The sequence below is a fragment of the Balaenoptera musculus genome, chromosome 1, assembly GCF_009873245.2.
Source record: "Balaenoptera musculus isolate JJ_BM4_2016_0621 chromosome 1, mBalMus1.pri.v3, whole genome shotgun sequence".
NCBI classification, from domain to species: domain Eukaryota; kingdom Metazoa; phylum Chordata; class Mammalia; order Artiodactyla; family Balaenopteridae; genus Balaenoptera; species Balaenoptera musculus.
This window is the reverse complement of record NC_045785.1, coordinates 111,973,583-111,996,075: the sequence shown is the minus strand read 5'-3', so window position 1 is coordinate 111,996,075 and position 22,493 is coordinate 111,973,583. Positions and strand designations below refer to the sequence as shown.

The window sequence follows — 22,493 nt, the reverse complement described above, 5'->3', positions numbered from 1 at the left end:
CCGCCTGCCAATGCAGGGGACACGGGTTGGAGCCCTGGTCCGGGAAGATCCCACATGCCATGGAGCAGCTAAGCCCGTGTGCCACAACTACTGAGCCTGCGCTCTAGAGCCCACGAGCCACAACTACTGAGCCCACGTGCCACAACTACTGAAGCCTGCGTGCCTAGAGCCCATGCTCGGCAACAAGAGAAGCCACTGTGATGAGAAGCCCGCGCACAGCAGCGAAGAGTAGCCCCGGCTCACCGCAACTAGGAAAAGCCCACAGGCAGCAGCAAAGACCCAACACAGCTAAAAATGAACGAATGAATGAATGAATGAATGAATGAATTTTTTAAAAAGTAATATAGAATGTAAGAATAAAGTATATTCCTTTGAAGTGAATATATTTAATTTTATTACTGTTTTAAAATTCTTATTTTTCTCATTTTTCCATGGATGAATGAAAACATCATTATAGATCAGTGTTTGGGAATCACTAGTCTAGTGTCTCTTTTTGTAAACAGATGCTTTTATATTTTGTTGCTATGCTGTTTTCTTCCACAGGTTGAAAGGAACTGTTACAGCCTTTCTTTTTCTTAGTATTTAGAATAAGCTCCTGAGTGTATGAGACATTTAAAAGATTCATGACCTGTTGAACTAAATTCTCAGTTTTGGGGTTCATTGTAGTGACTGACCATGAACTGCGCTGTGATGTTAAGGTTGATGTGATAGACAGCATTGAAATTATATCTCGAACCCGGGAACTCTATGTAGATGATTCACCACTGGAACTGATGGTGAGGGCATTGGATGCTGAAGGTAAAGAATGTCAAAGGATTCAACAAAATTACATAGAATAAACACCTTTGTGTTTAGCATTTGGAAACAGCAATTTGAGAGATAAAAGTAGATTGGAAATAATATTTATTTTCTCATATGAAGTTCATGTGCATGAGGAATTAATAATTCTGAGTATGGTTTGATGTATTAGCTACATACTTTCATTAAAATTTCCTAATTAAAATCCAGATTCTGCCACTGAGTTTTAATGGTCCCTAGATCAACAATTAAGAACATTTTTTGGAATTTATTTTTAGCTCTGTTTTGATCAGTCTACTTTCTATAGGCCAGGAAAATTAAATGTAAACCCGTGAAAAAGTTTTATAATTTTATCTTTCTTGAGACTGATTTTACATGCTTTTAATATACTATATTAATGTAATATGTAAAAAAAAGAACATTTAAATGCATTGCTTCTTTCTTTGTAAACTAGTAAAGAGTGATTTTCTAAATCTGAAAAATTAACGTATTAGAAATATTCAACTCTAGTTTTTATAAAAATTTTTATTGAAGGGATCAGGATTTAGAGATACCTGTCAACCCTGAGGTAGACTATAAGGTGGCCTTTATGTCGAAAGGAACAGAAAGAGTGCCATAATTTTGTCAACCAGAATTTAATCAGCTTGAGTCCTTTTCACTTTTAGAAGGCTTATACGACAACAGTACTTACATTGTTTGTGTAGGGGTCTTCCTGGTATTTGTGTTTTAATTCATTAATGATAGTGTTTCTATTTGTTAATGAAAGGAGCCTAAAAATAATTTTCTAGTTAGGTTTCTCTTTCTTGTTAAAGATACCTGAATATTTTTGAATATGTGATTCTGTCTTGTCTGCTTTTGGCTTGCTCTACAGGAAATACTTTTAGTAGTTTGGCAGGGATGATGTTTGAGTGGAGCATTGCCCAGGAAAATGAAACAGCAAGAGAAGAACTGTCTAGCAAAATTAGGTAACCTTGAAATCAAACATAACCATCTGACTTTGAAGGAGACATCTGCCTTTGGGTACCACACTGAACAGCAATCATTTGTGTGGGCTTTGATAATCTTTCTATCTGGAACTTTTTGGAACAGATAAATTTATCAGGGGGAAATGTCTTTGGTAGAATGACATATGGCATGGATTTAGATACCTTTATGATAGTTTAATTTGAGCCACTGCAGAGGAGTTCATGAGCTCAGGACTGTACAATTATTTGTCAGGTGTATCTTCTGCCAGTTTTATTGTTCAAGCTATCTACGCATGCCGAAATACAGTGAGCAGATAATAGTATGAAATTTTGTCTTCAGTACCAAGTAACAGCTCTCAGACAATACAGGTTTTAGTCCTACAACAGTTTTAGCCAGAAGCATATTAAGTACTTTTCTTCTATCTAGTCCTTGTGGAAATTTAAAACTTTTGACACTATATAGACATTGAAGAGATTATGTTTAAAGTCTCTCAGAGCCTTTTGGAAGAAGACTCATTAATTTACTAGAAACAAACCTTATTTTATCTCTTTAGGATTTTGAAATACTCTGAAGCAGAATATTCTCCCCCTGTGTATATAGCTGAGATGGAAAAGGAAGAGAAACAAGGAGATATGATTTTGGTGTCTGGGATTACAACTGGTGCTGCTGTTGTAAAAGTTCGAATTTCTGAACCATTCTATAAGGTAAAATGTTTGTGCTATAAAGTTTCATTTAATAGTCTTGCCTATGGAATATATAGTTTTTATGTTTTTCTTAGTAGAAGCCCTCTAACCTGATATGATTTGGGCCAATTGAAAAAGTCATTTGAAATGGATAAACATTTTTTAAAAACTTGTCTTCCTTAAACATGTTATTACCCAATTACAACTGACATTTTCTCTTAAAACAGGTAACTGCATTTTATTCACCAATCCTTTGAAGTGTAGGTCCAAGAACTTTGGCTGTGAGTTCACTGGTTAGAAATATACATACTCGTTCTTGCATAAATTACAGCTTCTAGTTTCTTTTTTTTTCATTTTTCATTTTATTTTATGGTCAAGTGAAAAATTACACATGTGTGAAACAATGTGAGTGCAGGATTCTATATTTTTCAAGGATTTTTCCCCAATCTTTTACATTTCTCACCTATACCTAATTTGATAGCAGTACATTTTAGCAGCTTACCTTTAACTTCTTTTCAAAACATTTAAATTTTTATAGAAACAACAACTCTTTTCATATAATGGTTTTTTAATGTAATTATAATTAAAAGTGCAACTGACATAAACAGGGTTGGGAAAAACAAATGTCTTTTGGTAAGCATTTAATTCAAGTGGCAGGAATGTGTGTGGACATCTAGAGAGCAGCCTATTAACCTTGTATTGGGTAAGCCTTCACAAGAATCAATATGTTCAACAAGGGATATAGAGTAACTTAATCTAATTCAGTTCGCTGGAAGTTGGTTAAAAGAGTTTCCATGGCATACCGTTAAGTCTTACCTTTTCCCATTTCAGCATAGTGCCTTTTTATTTACCTACTCTTCTCCTTTAGAAAGCTTGTCATTTTCTATTCTTTGTTTGAGTGACTTAGAAAGTTAATATAGTATTAATATTCATGATCACTTTTTTTTTAACATCTTTATTGGAGTATAATTGCTTTACAATGGTGTGTTAGTTTCTGCTTTATAACAAAGTGAATCAGTTATACATATACATATGTTCCCATATCTCTTCCCTCTTGCGTCTTCCTCCCTCCCACCCTCCCTATCCCACCCCTCTAGGTGGTCACAAAGCACCGAGCTGACATGATCACTTTTTAAAAATTAATTAATTTATTTATTTCTGGCTGTGTTTGGTCTTTGTTGCTGCGCGTGGGCTTTCTCTAGTTGCGGCGAGCGGGGGCTACTCTTCCTTGCGCTGCTCGGGCTTCTCATTGCGGTGGCTTCTCTTGTTGCGGAGCACGGGCTCTAGGTGCGTGGGCTTCTGTAGTTGTGGCTCGCGGGCTCTAGAGCACAGGTTCAGTAGTTGTAGCGCACAGGCTTAGTTGCTCCGCAGCATGTGGCATCTTCCCAGACCAGGGCTCGAACCCGTGTCCCCTGCATTGGCAGGCAGATTCTTAACCACTGCGCCACCAGGGAAGTCCCATGATCACTTTTTAAGGCTAACTGAAATTATGATCTGTGATTAGGAAAGCATTTTTTAAATCTTGATAAAATATTTTAGAAGAAACTTATTAAAAGTAAACTTTAACGAGGAAGATGACCTTGAGGATTTTGCCTATGGAAACTTTGTGTTTTTTTCCTTCTTCTTTTAGAAAGTGGCAGCAGCATTGATACGTCTGCTTGTTTTGGAGAATGTATTTCTTATACCATCCCATGATATTTATCTCTTAGTAGGAGCATATATTAAATATCGAGTTGCAAAAATGGTTCAGGGAAGAATGACAGGTAAATATCTTATCTTTTCCTAAGACTAACATTTCCCAAATTCTTTCTGCTGACAAGAGAAGCAACTCCACATTATGTATGCAAAATACTACTTTCTGTCTTTAGATTTTGTGATAAAGTACAGTTTACCCTTGAACAACACGGGTTTGAACTGTGCAGGTCCACTTATACACGGATTTTTTTCAATAAATACTATAGTACTACACGATGCGTTGTTGGCTGAGTGCACGAGTGCAGAACTGGGGTTACGGAGGGTTGACTAATATGCGGATTTTCAACTGCATGATGGTCAGGGGGTGGGGGGTGGTGTCAGTTCCTCTAACCCCTGCATTGTTCAAAGATCAACTATATTCCTCAATTGCTGTACGTGAGCTAATACTGAGCAGAGATAGTCTCCATGTCTTAAACAGGCTAATGCTACTTAGCTTCAGTGCCCATAGACATCTGAATTGTCTATTAAAACAACAACCAAAAGTTTACTAGCTTTTATAGGGCAAGTGAAGAAACTTTACCAGAAGGGACTTGAATGATCTTTGCAAAAGGTGTTTATTGAGAAACTCAGTTCATTAACTAAAAAACTGAATACTCTATTGACCCCCAAAGTCCCACTGAGTTTATAAAGTGTGCATTTGCTCCATTAACATTAGTCCTTTAACTTTAGTGGGGATCCCTCCTCCTACTCTCAGTTCACTGAGTTTTAAGAATATAAGCAATACCAACAATAAACTCATATAGCATTCTCCTCAAAATGGCTACATGTAGAAATTCATCATAGTGAGAGAAATTAAAAGCAGATGATTGTACTCTTATTTAGACCTGCTTCCTCTTATAATCCAACAATACACCATTGTCCGTTGGAATGGCTGCCCTCGTTACATTTATGTATCTTTCATGTCTTACAGAGGTGAAATTTCCCCTGGAACATTATACACTGGAATTGCAAAACCACAGAGTTTCACGTAATGTGTCTCTTTCTGGAAAAGTGGCTTTACTGGATGAGAAGACAGCCATGGTGACTGCTGTCCAACTGGGCCACGCTAACCTTGTCTTTATCCATAAAAGTATCCTTTTGCTCAAGTTTTCACTGCCAATCTATATTTCCTTGAGCATGCTATACATGTTCCTTGGTAAAATAATTAGTTAAGCATGATTATAATACTACTACATTTATTTTCTATAGATTCTATTTTTAACAAAGCACTATAAATTATTATTGTCATAATTTCTAACAAAGGGTAGGTACAGAAGAGTAGTTGGAACTTGGAATCTGTTGACTTCAGACCTTATGTGCAACCTCAATCAAATTATAAATAGGAGACTGGGGAAAACAGTTTGGAGGAACTTGTGTAAATGTTATTTAATTTGTTCTTTCCTGTTTTCACATGAATAATTGAGAAAAGATGGTATTGTATGAAGTGGCTACTTAATTAATATTTGTTAAATTGAGAGTAATTTTTAAAAATTCACTAAACTTGGGCTTCCCTGGTGGTGCAGTGGTTAAGAATCCACCTGCCAATGCAGGGGGACACGGGTCTGAGCCCTGGTCCGGGAAGATCCCACATGCCATGGAGCAACTAAGCCTGGGTGCCACAACTACTGAGCCTGCTCTCTAGAGCCCACAAGCCACAACTACGGAGCCCGTGTGCCACAACTACTGAAGCCCGCATGCCTAAAGCCTGTGCTCCACAACAAGAGAAGCCACCTCAATGAGAAGCCCGTGCACCGCAACAAAAAGCAGCCCCCACTCAACACAACTAAAGAAAGCCCACGTGCAGCAACGAAGACCCAGTGCAGCTAAAAATAAATAAATAAATAAATTTTAAAAAACGTCACTAAACCTGCTCTGTAAGGTTGAACAAAGAGAGATACATAAAGCTCTACTATAGTCAATGAAAACAAAACAGTATAAAGATTAAAATTCTCAGAAAACTGGGCTTCCCTGGTGGTGCAGTGGTTGAGAATCTGCCTGCCGATGCAGGGGACACGGGTTCGAGCCCTGGTCTGGGAAGATCCCACATGCCGCGGAGCAACTAGGCCCGTGAGCCACAATTACTGAGCCTGCGCGTCTGGAGCCTGTGCTCCGCAACAGGAGAGGCCACGACAGTGAGAGGCCCGCGCACCGCGATGAAGAGTGGCCCCCACTTGCCGCAACTAGAGAAAGCCCTCGCACAGAAACGAAGACCCAACACACCCAAAATAAATAAATTTAAAAAAAAAAAAAAAAAAATTCTCAGAAAACTGAAATTTTCAGAAAATTCATAAAATTCTCAGTGTTTGATACTGAAATATTTCCTATTTTTGAATCTTTGAATCTCAAATAAATTAATTTATTCAGCAAATATCTATTATATTTCTACTATATGTTCAACATTGCTCTAAGTGCTAAGCATACAGACTATTTTACTCAGGGTAGTTAGGGAAATCCTCTCTGATAAGGCCACATCAGAGCAATGAACCATACAGATATCTGGGTGAAAGAGCTCCAGGAAGAGGAAATAGCAATTGCAAAGGTTCTGAAGCAGAAGCATGTTTGGCATGTTTACAGAAGAGCAAGGAAGACACTGCTGCTGAGTGCAGAGAATAAGGGGAAAGTAGTAGAAGAGGTAATAGAGTAGGAGAGGGAGTAATTATGTAGGGCTTAGTAGGCTTAACTCTGAGTAAGAACCTATCAGTCTTGAAAGGTACAGTATTTCTTGTAGAATAGTATTTGTTAATTAGCTGGTTATATTATTTGTCTAAAACACTCAGGAGAGGTTTGGTTCAAAGTTGTTTGTTCTCTAGTCATTTTAAGGTGCCTAGGACATTTGTGAACAAATACAATAGTACCTACAAAATAAACTAAGACATTTGATATCTACTGAGCCCCAGTTGTGTGTCAGGCACTACCCTGAATTCCCCAGGCAGACTTATCATGATTTTTTTTTCATATTCTCAGTTCATATCATTATTTATTCCAAAGTAGTAACTATTAAGATACACTACATTTATCTCTTGACATGGATGGTGACTATTCATAGCTTGTTCCAGCACCTGCCTTAGGGTGGCTGGTGGTACCGTTGTTCATAGAGATGGGTAATATAAAAGAAGGAGCAGGTTTAAGGGAAAAGGAAACTAGTTAAGTTTTTCACATGTTAACCTGAAGTATCTGTGGGATAGACATCCAAGCAGAAATGCATCTGGAGGAGAAAGATTCAGGATGAAGACAGATATTTGAAAGTTATCAGTTTATAGCCAGGTGATAGTTGAAGCTGATGTTGTAGACAAAATCACCTAGGGAGAATATACAGAGTGAGAGGAGAAGAGAGCTGAAGACAGAACTGTGGAATGTTAGCTTGTAAGGTTCATATGGAAGAGGAGGAACTTTAAGGAGGCCCAGAAAGAATGTTTAAAAAGTAGTAGGAGGGGACTTCCCTGGTGGCGCAGTGGTTAAGAATCTGCCTGCCAATGCAGGGGACACGGGTTCGAGCCCTGGTCTGGGAAGATCCCACATGCCACGGAGCAACTGAGCCTGCGCTCTAGAGCCCATGAGTCACAACTACTGAGCCTGCAAGCCACAACTACTGAAGCCTGCATACTCTAGAGCCCACATGCCGCAACTACTGAGCCCGTGTGCCGCAACTACTGAAGCTCGCACACCTAGAGCCCATGCTCCACAACGAGAGAAGCCACTGCAATGAGAAGCCCGCGCACCACAACGAAGACTAGCCCCCGCTCACCACAACTAGAGAAAAGCCTGAGTGCAGCAACAAAGACCCAGCACAGCCAAAAATAAAAATTTAAAAAAAAAATTAATAACAACAAAAAAAGTATTAGGAGGGGGACTTCCCTAGTGGCACAGTGGATAAGACTCCATGCTCCCACTGCAGGGGGCCCGGGTTCAATCTCTGGTCAGGGAATTAGATCCCACGTGCATGCCGCAACGAAGAGTTCGCATGCCACAACTAATGAGTTGCCTGCCACAACTAAGACCCAGCACAACCAAATAAATAAATAAAATATAAAAAGTAGTAGGAGGGACTTCTCTGGCGGTCCAGTGGTTAAGACTTCGCCTTCCAGTGCGGGGGTGTGGGTTCTATCCCTGGTCGGGGAGCTAAGATCCCACGTGCCTCACAGACAAAAAACCAAAACATAAAACAGAAGCAATATTGTAACAAATTCAATAAAGACTTTAAAAATGGTCCACATCAAAAAAATCTTAAAAAAAAAAAAGTAGTAGGAAAACCAGGAGAGAGGTTTCATGATAACCAAATGAGGAATTTACAAAGAGAATGTTCCTCAGGTGAAATAGGCAGAGATAAAGACTAAGATAAAGACTGAAAGACTGTAGTAACCAGTAAGTCTTGGATCACTTTTTCAATAAAAACAGCTTGGCTTTAAAAAGAAGGAGGCAAAAAGGTAGAACTTTGAAAAAAGCATGAGAACTTTTTTAAGTTAAGAGAAACTTGAATATGTCTATAAGTTAAACAGAGAGATGGCAGAGATATGGAAGAAAAGAAGGCAGTTGATGGAGTAAGATTTCTGAGGGGCAAGAGAAAATGAGATTCAGAACAGATGGAAGGATTAGATGAAAGGAAGATATCTTATTCTGATAATGGAGGAATGAACTGGTGTAGAGACCTATCGAGATCCGTTTCCTTGTCTGTAAAAACGAAAGGAATAAAAAACAAACAAACAAACAAACAAACAAAACGAAAGGAATGATGTACTCCTGGATTCCTTCTAGCTCTTATATTTTATGAATACAGTACATATCAAAACCAAACCTACATTGGCACAGAGTTGCCTACAGTGTTTAAAAGATTTGCTCTAATGAATAGATAAAAAGTAATTTTAATTAGCATATCAATTGTATGTATATTAGTAGCTCATTTGCAGTACTGAGACAGCTTTAAAAGTTTGATCCCTGAAATAGATTAAATATTTTGCTTTCATTATCACTATAGATAATGTAGTGCTAAACTGTAGCCTAGTGCATGACTGAATTAATAGAACTTCTAAATTAGTGTACTTTGAAATAATGAGTGTTTTCCGTTAAGTCGTTTCAGAAATATATTTCTCAGAGCAGAAATAATTTCTTCTTAGCTTTTGGATGTAGTATATTTTTGAGAGGAAAGTACGTTACTAATTAGATTGTGTATAGGCTAACAGAATAAATTTTTATTTCTGCTAAAATTTTTTAAAAATATTTACTTCTTTGGCTACGTCAGGTCTTAGTTGGGGAGGGCGGGCTCTTTGTTGCAGTGCAGGGGCTCCAGAGCGCATGGGCTCAGTAGTTGCGGCGACCTAGGCTTAGTTGCCCCGCGGCATGTGGGATCTTAGTTCCCTGACCAGGGATCGAACCCGAGTCCCCTGCATTGGAAGGTGGATTCTTAACCACTGGACCAACAGGGAAGTCTCCTGCTAAAATTTAATGAAAGGGAATAATGGGTAGTATGATGTGTGACCTAGAAGTATCTTTGCTGGCAAAGAGAAAACATTTTGGTATTAAAGAATTGCCACAGATAATAGAAAATCAACTAGTGATTTTTAAAACTGTCTGCAGAGCCCAAGGCAAGTTGCTGGGCTGGATGGCAAGTCATGCCTCTCCCTCCCTCTCCATCTACCACTGACCATTTCTTTAGCCAGGGCAATGCCACTGTGTCCTGCTTTCCATAATGGGCTCCTATGTAAGAATTTTGCAGGAGGAAAGAGTTCCACAGCTAAATGAATATTAAAAACATGGAGCATGATCTTTTTTCTCTCATTTCGTCTTCCTCATATTTGAAATTCAAGAATACCTGATTCCTGTGATTGCTGAGCCCTCAGATTTTTCTCGGAATATACACATTTAAGTTTTGCTTTCCAGTGGATAATAAAAGATGATAGAATTTTTATTTGCTTTCATTTGTGGGCTTATTTATTTATTTTTGGTAACTCATATTTCTCTTTTCACCCAACTGTAGCTCATACAATTTCCTTAAGCAAAAATTAAGATGTCCATATGCGATCTGTGTCTGGACTCCCAAATTGCACCATATATGTTGTAGAGCCTGGATTTTTAGGTATTTTTAGATAATAATTTTCAGAAAGCTGAATAGCTTAAAGTATTTCACTGAAATGAGTGCATTAAAGACTAGAGTGCTTCATTTTGAGACTTAACTAATTTCAAATTCAACCTTACTTGACATGTTTTCTCACATTGTTCTGGTTAAATGCTATCTGCAAGAGTAAAGCATCTTGAAACAGATTGTTAAAAAACATGAAGCTCCATGTAATACAACGTTGGGTTAGAAAAAGAGACTTTATACAAGGAAAAAAGAAACCTAATGTCCTTAAGCCATATGGAACAATGAATCTGACTGAAAGCAGCTGAAATCTTGCCTGACATATCAGAAATGAGCAAAATTGTGGATTTGGGGGTGGGTTGGCGTTTGTATACAGATATAAGTGAGAGTGTTTCCTTTATACCTGAGATGAGCTAAGTTAAGCCAGGATCTTTGGAACCCCAAATTATTATACAATTTTATAGAGGCAACTAAAGGATCTACTTTGGAAACCATCTCCATCTATTATTGAGTTTTGCTCTTTAAATGGCTTTTTAAAGTTTGTATTTTTTAATTCATTGTAGAAAAATGTTGGCCTCTTCTAATATTTTTGTTTCTTGATTTGTGTGCAGGTTTCACAGTCCAACCTGGAGACCGTTGGAGTCTAGAGGTGGGGCAGGTGTATGTTATTACAGTAGAAGTATTTGATAAAAGCAGCACAAAAGTCTATATTTCAGATGTGAGTCTCTCTTTTGTATTTTTCTAGCCCCTTTAAGGATAACTCCTTGAGTGGGCAGTCTTTCTGGCTAGGAAGACTTTTTTTCTTTTGCTTCCAGATTTTACCTTTGGAAATGCAAGTTACTACTTTATTATTATTATTATTAAATAGTTCTATCCTTGAGGAATGCTAAACCAGAAGTAAAAGATATAATCTGGTTAGAATTATAGAAGAGAGATGAAGTTGGCACCAATGATAACACTTTGGAGGGGATCCTCATTTTACAACTTCATTTCAGAGATGGTCACCAGAGTTTTACAGTGGTGAGAGTAATAGTGTGACCATTAAATGTGAAGTGTTGTAGTCACTCTCCAGTGTCCGTTATTTTTTTCCCCTGAGAACTGTCAATTTATGGAATAGCACAGATTACATTAAAATTTACATAAGCTTTGACTCTTCCTATTTTTGATTACTTGCCATTAATGGATCTTTCAAAAACTAGTACCATTTTAAAATGACATCTTTCCAACTTAGAATTTGGTGAGGGAGAGCAAGGATTTTGTTTTTGTTTCTTTAACCCCCAGAATTCATAGCCACACTTTTTTTTTTAATGCTTTGGGATTAAGATGGCTGTAGGGAAAAAGTATGTCTTCAGGTTTGTGTTGATTTTGGGCTGATTTTCAGAATCTCAGGATTATGTACCAATTCCCAAGAGAGTATTTTGAAGAGCAGCTGACTACTGTGAATGGATCTTACAATGTAGTGAAAGCCCTGAAAGATGGTGTGGTCATGATAAATGCATCCCTGACTTCCATCATTTACCAGGTAGGAATTAAAAGGATGGTCTTTGAATCCTGAGAACACTGACTAGACTTGCCTGACTTGTTGATTTGCAAGCACATATATGGCATATCCCACCTTTATCTTTCACAAAATAAACTAATAAACAGTACACTTAGTAGTTTATACCTCTACAAATTTTCTGTTCCAATCTCTGTTAATGCATATATCTGCATTTGTGGTCATTGTGTATGTAGGTCATTTGAGGGTCCTTTAAAAATTATTTCATATGCACATTTCCTTGTGTCATCAGGTCCACATAGGAGTACTTTCTATTCTAAAAATCCAAAGGGTTAATATGCCAATTGTTCAACCATGCCACCAACTTTGAACTTTTGCATTTTTAACAGTTTTTTTACTTTGTAAATGGCATAACTGTGTATCTTTGTACAATTTTTATTCCTTTTGGTTAATTTTCATATGGTATAATAACAGAAATGGAGTTATGAAGTAAAGGGATAAGGAATGAATCTCTTTCTAATGCCTCTAAAATGTGTAAGTATCTGATTTTTAACTGTCTGTCAAATTTGTTTCCCTCTCCCAAGCCTACTTTTTCTCCAGTGATCCTTTCGCCCAGCTGTTTAAGACAAAATCCCAAGAGTCACCCTTGACTCTGCCTTCTCCTTCACCTTCTACATTCAGTACATTATTGAATGCCAAGTCAGTTCTAAATGTCTCTCAAACCCATTTCTTACTAGGTGAAGAAGACACTGCTGTCTTTCACCTAGACTTTCACAGTAGCTTCTAAACTGATATTCCGACCTCCAATATTGTCCGTGGCTAGAATGGTATTCCAAAAACTACAAAAATTATTATGTATTTACTATTTAAATTCCTCTGGTGGCTTCCCATTGATTTTAAGGTAAAGTTTAAACTTCTTAATGTAGTTTTATAGGACCCTCTGTGACAGAGATCACAATCTGGTGGCCTGCAGACTATCTTGGTTTGAAATCTTGTTTTTTATTTAGGTGCGTAAGTTTCTTTTTAATTGGGAAATTTCAAATAAAATCCAAGATTTCTGATTCTCTAGATTATATGAAAATCTGACAGTGATTAGCTGGAAGAGATAGTGGCTACAACATTTAGACTATACTATTCAGCCTGCTGTGTTTCCTGCCATTCCCTGTTATTTTATATTCAGCTTAATAAACCTGTTTATAATATCTACCTGATACCTGTAGGCATTTGAGTTTGTGACTCTATATGATTGGCCCCTGACAACTTCTCCAACCTCAGGTCTTGTCACGCTTCCTCTCTTATGTTTCAGCCATACTGAACTTACAGTTTCTAAAAAATGTCTTGTTTCTTTTTGCCTCTATTTTATTTTCATTTTTTATAAACAAATGTAATTCCTTTTGTCTACAGCCCTTTCCCCCTACTCAATGCACAGGGCTAGCTTAACGTTGGTTCCTCAGGCATGTTTTCCCCTTTCATATGTTCTTAGAGCCCCCTGAACTTCTCAGATCAAAATATTCATCGTAGTTTATTGTTATTATTTGCTTCTTTCATCAGATTATAAACTTTAAGGGCAAAGATTATGCCTACTGTATTCACAGCTGTTGCCCTAACATCTGAGTGACTAAACATACAGTTGATACAAATAAGTATTTGTTAAATGAACGAAGGTGTTTGGATTAGTTATGGTCAGGTATAGATCTATATTCAGTATTAAAATATATCCAGTTTTTTAACAATATTTAATACACAGTGATTTTTAAAATCCATTGTTATGGTATTTCTGACAGTTTGACCCTATTCTACAATTATTCTTCAATCCCACCAATCCTGCTTTTAAAAAATATTACGTTTTAAAATTTGAGCTCACCCTTACTCCTTTATTTATTTATTTATTTATTTTTGGCTGTGTTGGGTCTTCGTTTTTGCATGTGGGCTTTTCTCTCTAGTGTGGTGAGCGGGAGCTACTCTTCGTTGAGGTGTGTGAGCTTCTCATTGCGGTGGCCTCTCTTGTTGCAGAGCACGGGCTCTAGGCGCGTAGGCTTCAGTACTTGTGGCACACAGGCTTAGTTGCTCTGCGGCATGTGGGATCTTCCCGGACCAGGGATCAAACCCGTGTCCCCTGCATTGGCAGGTGGATTCTCAACCACTGCGCCACCAGGGAAGCCCTGTAGATCACTTTTGAGAGTGTTGCCATCTTAACAATATTAAGCCATCTTAACATATTAATACATGAACATGGGATGTCTTTCCATTTATTCAGGTTGTCTTTAATTTTTTTAAGCAATATTTTGTAGTCTTCAGTGTACAAGTCCTGCACCTCCTTGGTTGAATTTATTCCTAAGTAGTTTATTCTTTTTTGATGATATTGTAATGAATTTTTTTCTTAATTTACCTTTCTAGTTTGTTCATTACTAATGTATAGAAGTACAACTGATATTTATGTGTTGATCTGCTATACTGCAACTTTGCTGAATTAGTTTATTAGCTCTAGTATTTTTCCTGGATTCTATAGGATCTTTCATATATAAGATCATATCACCTGCAAATAGTGATGATTTTGCTCCTCCCTTTCCCATTTTGATGCCTTTTATTTCATTTTCCTGCCTAATTTCTCTGGCTAGAACTTATAGTACAATATTGAATAAAAGTGGCAATAGTGGGCATCCTTGTCTTGTTCTTGATCTTAGGGCAAAAACTGTCATTCTTTCACCATTGAGTATGATGTTAGCTGTGGAATTTTCATATGTGGCCTTTATCATATCGAAGAAGTTCTTTTCCACTCCTGGTTGCTGAGTGTTTTTACTGTGAAAGGGCGTTGGATTTTTCTCAAATGTCTTTAAGCATATTTTTTTCTTTCATTCTACTAGTGTGGTATATTACATGGATTGACTTTTATATATTGTACTGCTTTTGAATTCCTGGGAAAAATCCCACTTGGTCATGGTGTACAATCCTATTAATATGCTGCTGGATTTGGTTTGCCAGTGTTTTCTTCAGGAGTTTTTTTTTTTTAATTTTTATTTATTTATTTATGGCTGTGTTGGATCTTCGTTTCCGTGTGAGGGCTTTCTCTAGTTGTGGCAAGTGGGGGCCACTCTTCATCGCGGTGCGCGGGCCTCTCACTATCGCGGCCTCTCTTGTTGCGGAGCACAGGCTCCAGACGCGCAGGCTCAGTAGTTGTGGCTCACGGGCCTAGTTGCTCCATGGCATGTGGGAACTTCCCAGACCAGGGCTCGAACCCATGTCCCCTGCATTGGCAGGCAGATTCTCAACAACTGCGCCACCAGGGAAGCCCTCTTCAGGAGTTTTGTATTTATATTCTTAAAGGATACTGGTCTGTAGTTTTCTTTTTTTGTGATATCTTTGATTTTGGTATCAGGGCAAATGCTGGCCTCTTAGAATGAGTTAGGAAGAGTTCTCTCCTTTTTCTTTTTTTCTTCATCATCTTCTTCTTCTTTTTTCTTTTTTTAAAGGTTTGAGAAGCATTGGTGTTAATTCTTCTTTAAATGTTTCTGAAAATTTACAACCGAAGCCATCTAGGCCTGGGCTTTTCTTTGCTGGGAAATTTTTGATTACTGATTCAGTCTCTTTGCTTGCTATAGGTCTGGTCAAATTTTCTACTTCTACTGGGTCAGTTTTTTTAATTGATGTGCTTCTAGGAATTTGTCCATTTGATCTAGGTTGTCTAATTTGTTGGTGGACAATTGTTCATAGTATTCTCTTACAATCCTTTTTATTTCTGTAAAGTTGGTAGTAATGTCCCCACTTTCATTTCTGATTTTAGTAATTTGAGTATTCTCTCTTTTTTTTCTTAGTCACTCTAGCTAAACTCAATTTTGTTGATCATTTTGAAGAACCAAATTTTGGTTTTGTTGATTTTGTGTACTGATTTTCTACTCTCAGTTTTTTAAATCACGGCTCTGATCTTTATTATGTCCTTCCTTCTGCTAGTTTTAGGTTTAGTTTGCTCTTCATTTTCTAGTTCCTTTAGCTATACAGTCAGATTATTGATTTGAGATTTTTCTTCTTCTTTTTTTGGTCACACTGTGCCCAGCTTACAGGATCTTAGTTCCCGGACCAGGGATTGAACCCGGGCCACGGCAGTGAAAGCACCAAGTCCTAACCACTGGACTGCCAGGAAACTCTGTCTTCTTTTTTAATACAGGTGTTTACAACTATAAGTTTTCCTCTGAGCATTGCTTTCACTGCATCCTGTAAGTTTTGGCATGTTGTATTTTTGTTTTCCTTCATCTCAGAATTTCCTAATGTTCCTTATGATTTCTTCTTTGACCCACTGGTTGTTTAGAAGGTTGTTTAATTTCCACATATTTGTGAATTGTCCAGTTTTCCCTATGTGAATTCTAGTTTTAGTCCATTTTGGTTGAAGAAGATACTTCATATGATTTCAGTGTTTTTAAATTTATTAAGACTTGTTTTGTGGCTTAACATATGGCCTATCCTGGAGAACGTTCCATGTGCACTTGAGAAGAATGAGCATTTTGTTGTTTTGGGGTGGACTATTCTGTATATGTCTGCTAGGTCTAGTTGGTTTATAGTGTTGGTCAAGTCCTCCATTTCCATATTGATCTTTTGTTCTGGTTGTTCTATCCATTATTGAAACTGAGGTATTAAAATCTTCAACTATTGTAAAACTGTCCGTTTCCCCCTTCAGTTTTGTCCATTTTTGCTTCATTTTGTGGGGGGCTCTTTTGTTAGGTAGGTATATGTTTATAATTGTTATATTGTCTTGATGAATTGACCCTTTTATCAATTTATAATGACCTTTGTCTCTTGTAACAATTTTTTAAAATCTATTTGTTTGATGTTAATATAGACTGCTCCCCAACTCTCTTTTGGTAATTATTTGCATGGAACATACTTTTCCCTTCTTTCACTTTCATTCATGAAACTAACATGAATCTCTTATAGATAGCATATAATTGGATCATGTTCTTCTTTATCCATTCTGTCAATTTCTGCCTTTTAATTGGAGAGTTTAATTTATTTACATTTAAAATAGTTACTGATAAGGAAAGACTTCTGCTATTTTGGTATTTATTTCTATGTGACCTTTTTTGGTAATTACTTCTTCCATTACTGACTTCTTTTGTGTTTAATTGATTTTTGTAGGTTCATGTCTTTTATCAAATTTGAGACATTTTCATCATTATCTCTTCAAATATTCTTTCAGCACCTTTCTTTCCCTACTTCTGGGACCCCTGTTTTGTATATATTGATTTACTTGATGTTCTCCACTGGTCTCTAAGGGTTGGTTATTTTTCTTCATTCTTTTTTCTTTTTGCTACTCTGAATAACTTCAATGGACCTCTCTTCAAGTTTGCTGATTCTTTCTTCTTCCAGCTCAAATATGCTGTGAAGGTCTTCTAGTGAAGTTTTCATTTCAGTTATTGTACTTTTAGCTTCAGAATATCTGTTTGATTCCTTTTTTATAATTTCTATCTCTTCATCGATATTCTCTATTTGGTGAAACATTCTTCTGGAGTGATGTCCATCGTTTCCTTTAGCTCTTCGATTTAAAATCTTTGTTTAGTAAGTCCAATATCTGTGTTTCCTCAGAGATCGATTGTGTTAATTTCTTTTTTTTTCTATGAATGGGCCATATTTTCTTGTTTCTTTGCATGCCTTATAATTTTTTGTTGTTGAAAAGCTAACATTTTGATATTACAGTGGACCCTTGAACAACATAGGTTTGAATTGCACAGTTCCACTTATACATTTTTTCACTTTTAATACATACTACAATACAACATAATCCATGGTTGGTCTGCAACTGTGATACCATGGATATGGAGGGCTGACTGTAAAGTTATACATGGATTTTGACTGCACAGAGGGTTGGCACTCCTAAACCCCACATTGTTCAAAGGTCAACTGTATAATGTGGTAACTTTGGAAATCACATTCTTCCCTTTCCTCAGGGTGTGTTGTTATTGCTTGATGTGGGTTGTAGTTGCTTGTATGTTTAGTGAGTTTTCTAAACTATTTTTGAAGATTGTGTTATTTGTCATCTGTAGACTGTAAAATCTCAATTACTTTAGCTTGTAGGCAGTTAGTGGTTTGACAAATAATTTCTTTAATGCCTTAAGTCACCTTTTTCTTGGGGCTTTCCTGGTGGTGCAGTGGTTAAGAATCTGCCTGCTAATGCAAGGGACATTGGTTCGAGCCCTCGTCCGGGAAGATCCCACATGCCGCAGAGCAACTAAGCCCACGTGCCACAGCTAGTGAGCCTGAGCTTTGGAGCCTGCGAGCCACGACTACTGAGCCCACGTGCCACAACTACTGAAGCTCTCGCACCTAGAGCCCGTGCTCTGCAACAAGAGAAGCCACCGCAATGAGAAGCCTGGGCACCGCAACGAAGAGTAGCCCCTGCTCCCTACAACTAGAGAAAGCCCACGTGCAGCAACGGAGACCCAACTCAGCCAAAAATAAATAAATAAAATTTAAATTAAAAAAAAATACATATATATATATGAAAAAAAAAGTCACCTTTTTCTTGATTCGGCATACATTTGGTTGCTGTAAACCTTTGAGTAGTTTTGAGTATTTTCCAAAGTTAATTCTGACTTTTTTTTTTTTTTTTTTGCATTTCTATGGAGGGACAGGTTCTTGGAGTTCCCTACTTTGACACTTTTGCAGACATCTCCCACCTGCTGGTATTTTTTATTAGGATTTATGAGCGTGATATTTTTTCAACTTATTTAGGACTTTAAAATTTTCTTTCAGCAATGTCTTATAGTTTTCATCATACAGGTCTTGAAGATATTTTATTAAATTTGTCCCTGTTTTATGTTTTTAAGCTATATATGTATTTTTAAATTTTCTCCTTTTACTTGATCATGCTAGTATATAGAAATACAGTGGTTTTTTGTATGTTATCTTGAATCTTGAAAGCTTGCTGAATTCATTATTCTAGTAATTTTTTGTAGATTCCTTAGGAATTCCTATATATACAGTTATGTTATATGTGAATAAAAACAGTTAACTCTGGACTTCCCTGGTTGCACCGTGGTTAAGAATCCGCCTGCCAATGCAGGGGACACGGGTTCGATCCCTGGTCTGGGAAGATCCCACATGCCGCTGAGTTACTGAGCCCATGTGCCACAACTACTGAAGCCCATGCGCCTAGAGCCCATGCTCCACAACAAGAGAATCCACTGCAGTGAGAAGCCCTCACACCACTATGAAGAGTAGGCCCTGCTCTCTGCAACTAGAGAAAGCCCGCGCACAGCAACGAAGACCCAATGCAGCCAAAAATAAATAAATAATTAATTTAAAAAAAAAGACAGTTAACTCTTTTCATTCCAATAAATATGCCTTTTAGTTCTTTTTCTTGCCTCACTGCACTGGCTAGGACCTCTACTACAATACTGAATAGAACTGTTAAGAGTAGACATGTTTGCCTTATTCCTGACCTTAAGTGGAAAGCATTCACCCTTTCACCATTGAGTATGATGTTGACTCTAGATTTTGTGTAGATGCTCATCCTTAGGTTGAAGAAGTTCCTTTCTATTCCTAGTTTATTGAGAATTTTCATCATGAATTGGTGCTGAATTTTGTCAGTGCTGTTCTGCCTCTGTTGAGGTGATCAATATAGTTTTTCTTTTTTAGTCTTTTAAATATGGTGAATTAATTACATTGATTGATTCTCTAATATTAAGCCAACCTTGCATTCTCAGGATAAACCTCACTTGCTTATGATTTGTTATCCTCTTATACATTGCAGGATTTAATTTGCTAAAATTCTGTTAATGACTTTTGCATATATGTTTTTGAGGGCCTATAGCTTTTTTTTTCCTTCTTCTGTTTTTTATTGTAATGTATTTGTCAGGTTTTGGTGTTAGGATAATATTGGCTTTATAAAATGGGTTGGGAAATATTCTTTTCTATTTTCTGGAAGAGTTTTGTAGAATTAGTGTTATTTCTTCCATAAATATTTGGTAGAATTCACAATGAAACTATTTGAGCTTGGAATTTTTTTATGGAAAGTCTTTTATTATTATAGTGATAAAACATACATAACATAAAATTTACCATTTTAACCATTTTTAGGTGTACAGTTCAGTGGCATTAAGTATATTCATGTTGTGCAACCATTACCACCATCTCTCTCCAGACCTTTATAATCTTTCCAGACTGATTCTCTCTACCCCTTAAACAATAACACCCCCCCAACACCCCATCCTCATTTCCTGGTAACCACCATTCTATTTTCTTTCTCTATGAATTTGACTAGTCTAGTTACCTCATATAAGTGGAATCATACAGGGAATTCCCTGGCAGTCCAGTGGTTAGGACTATGCGCCTTCACTGCTGAGGGTGCGGATTCAATCCCTGGTCAGGGAACTAAGATCCCGCAAGCCACACAGCACTGCCAAAAAACAAAAAAAGGTGGAATCATACAATATTTGTCTTTTTTGTGTTTGGCTTGTTTCACTTAGCATGTCATTAGGGTTCATCCATGATGTAGCATGTCAGAATTTCATTCCTTTTTAAGGCTAAATAATATTCTATTAAATGCATATACTGCATTTTGTTTATTATTTATCCATTGATAGACACTTGGGTTGTTTCCACCTTTTGTCTATTGTGAATAATGCTGCTATGAACATGGGTATACAAATATTTTGTCAAATCCTTGCTTTCAATTCTTTGGGTTATATACCCAGAATTGGAATTGCTGGATCATATGGCAATTCTATGTTTGACTTTTTGAGGAATTGTCATACTGTTTTCCACAGTGGCTGTCATTTTACATTCCAGCAGCAATGCACAAGGGTTGTGATTTCTCCACATTCTTACCAACACTTGCTATTTTCTATTTTTGATAATAGCCATTCTAATGGGTATGAAGTGGTATATCACTGTGATTTTAATTTACATTCCTCTAATGATTGGTGTATGGGAAGTTTTAAAACTATGAATTCAATTTTTAAAATTTATGTACAACTATACAGGTTATTTCTTCTTGAGTGAAATTTGGTAGGTTGTGTCTCTGAAGGAATTTCTGTTTAATCTTAATTGTTGAATTAATCACATAAAGTTGTTCAAAATATTGCCTTATTAATTTTTATGTCTGTAGGATCTGTAGCAATGTTGTCTCTTTCTTTCCAGATATTGGTTATTTGTGTTTCTCTTGTTTTCTTCACGAATCCAGCTAGACATTTATCAATTTTATTGCTTTTTACAAAGAACAAGATTTTGGTTTCATTGACTTTTTTCCAGTTCTTTATCTACTTTCTCTTTCATTGATTTATACTTTTATCTTTGTTATTCTATTACTTTTTCTTACTTTGGATTTAAAATGCGTTTCTTTTTTAAGTTTCTTATTGTTGAAGAATCTTACGGTGGATCACCGGTTTTATATCTTTCTTCTTTTTAATATAAGCACTTCGACCACATTCTATTGGTCATTCAAACCATTCCTGACACAATGTAGAGGGAACTACACAAGGATGTGAATACCAGGGGGTGGGGGTCAGTGGAGGCCATCTTGGAGACTTGCATCTCCAAGTTGATTCTGGGTTCTCTATTATTAGATTTAAAGGCATTACTGATCCTGTTTCTTGTGATTAAGAAGTGAGCATTGAGGGACTTCCCTGGTGGCTCAGTCATTAAGAATCCGCCTGCCAACGCAGGGGACACGGGTTCGAGCCCTGGTCCGGGAAGATCCCACATGCCACGGAGCAACTAAGCCCCTGTGCCACAGCTACTGAGCCTGTGCTCTAGAGCCAGCAAGGCACAACTACTGAAGCCCGTGTGCCACAACTACTGAAGCCCGTGCACCTAGAGCCCGTGCTCCGCAACAAGAGAAGCCACCGCAATGAGAAGCTCGCTCACCACAACGAAGAGTAGCCCCCGCTCACCACAACTAGAGAAAAACCCGCACGCAGCAACGAAGACCCAACGTAGCCAAAAAAAAAAAAAAAAAAAAGAAGTAGTGACCATTGATAGTTCATGGTATGAAATAGCAAAACAGCTACTTAAATTATTACCTGTAGACACTATAGTTAAGTGCATGTAGAAGGCAAAGCTTTTGGTAACCAGGTAGTTGCTGCCATAAAACATGTTAGTGAAAGTCTGGGATATAATAGGGTTTATTGATTGTTTCTAAGTGTGCTGGGTAACTTTGGGAAAGAAAATGGTTAGTTCAGGGCTTTGAATTCCCAACTCAAGATCCACCTAAGAAATCTAAAAGATTTTATGACTACCCTAAAAGAAGCCCTTATGACAATATTTCCTTGTTCTACAATCATAATGCAATTTATTTTTTATTTTATTAATTTATTTGTTTGTTTTATTTTTGGCTGTGTTGAGTCTTCATTGCTGTGCGCGGGCTTTCTCTAGTTGCGGTGAGCGGGAGCTATTCTTCCTTGTGGTGCGCAGGCTTCTCATCGTTGTGGCTTCTCTTGTTTTTTTTTTTTTTTTAAACATCTTCATTGGAGTATAATTGCTTTACTGTGGCTTCTCTTGTTGCAGAGCACGGGCTCTAGGCGCATGGGCTTCAGTAGTTGTGGCACGTTGGCTCAGTAGTTGTGGCTCATGGGCTCTAGAGCTCAGGCTCAGTAGTTCTGGCGCATGGGCTTAGTTGCTCCGTGGCATGTGGGATCTTCCCGGACCAGGGCTTGAACCCGTGTCTCCTGCATTGGCAAGCGGATTCTTAACCACTGTGCCACCAGGGAAGTCCGACGTTTAAAATTTTTATTACCTCTTTTCTTATTTTGTA

The 22,493-nt window shown here is 37.4% G+C and overlaps 1 protein-coding gene across 1 annotated transcript in view; it reads left to right on the top strand.

The window, feature by feature from the left end:
• The first annotated feature begins 693 nt into the window (after nt 1-693).
• Nucleotides 694-22,493, top strand: part of NUP210L (nucleoporin 210 like) — a 67,898-nt gene continuing 46,098 nt past the window's right edge. Inside the window, exons 1-8 of the mRNA XM_036857844.1 lie at nt 694-798; nt 1,670-1,763; nt 2,318-2,468; nt 4,078-4,210; nt 5,113-5,271; nt 10,183-10,251; nt 10,866-10,972; nt 11,636-11,776. Of these exons, the coding sequence (XP_036713739.1) occupies nt 774-798; nt 1,670-1,763; nt 2,318-2,468; nt 4,078-4,210; nt 5,113-5,271; nt 10,183-10,251; nt 10,866-10,972; nt 11,636-11,776 (879 nt within the window). The 5' untranslated portion in view covers nt 694-773. The remainder of the gene's footprint in view (nt 799-1,669; nt 1,764-2,317; nt 2,469-4,077; nt 4,211-5,112; nt 5,272-10,182; nt 10,252-10,865; nt 10,973-11,635; nt 11,777-22,493) is intronic.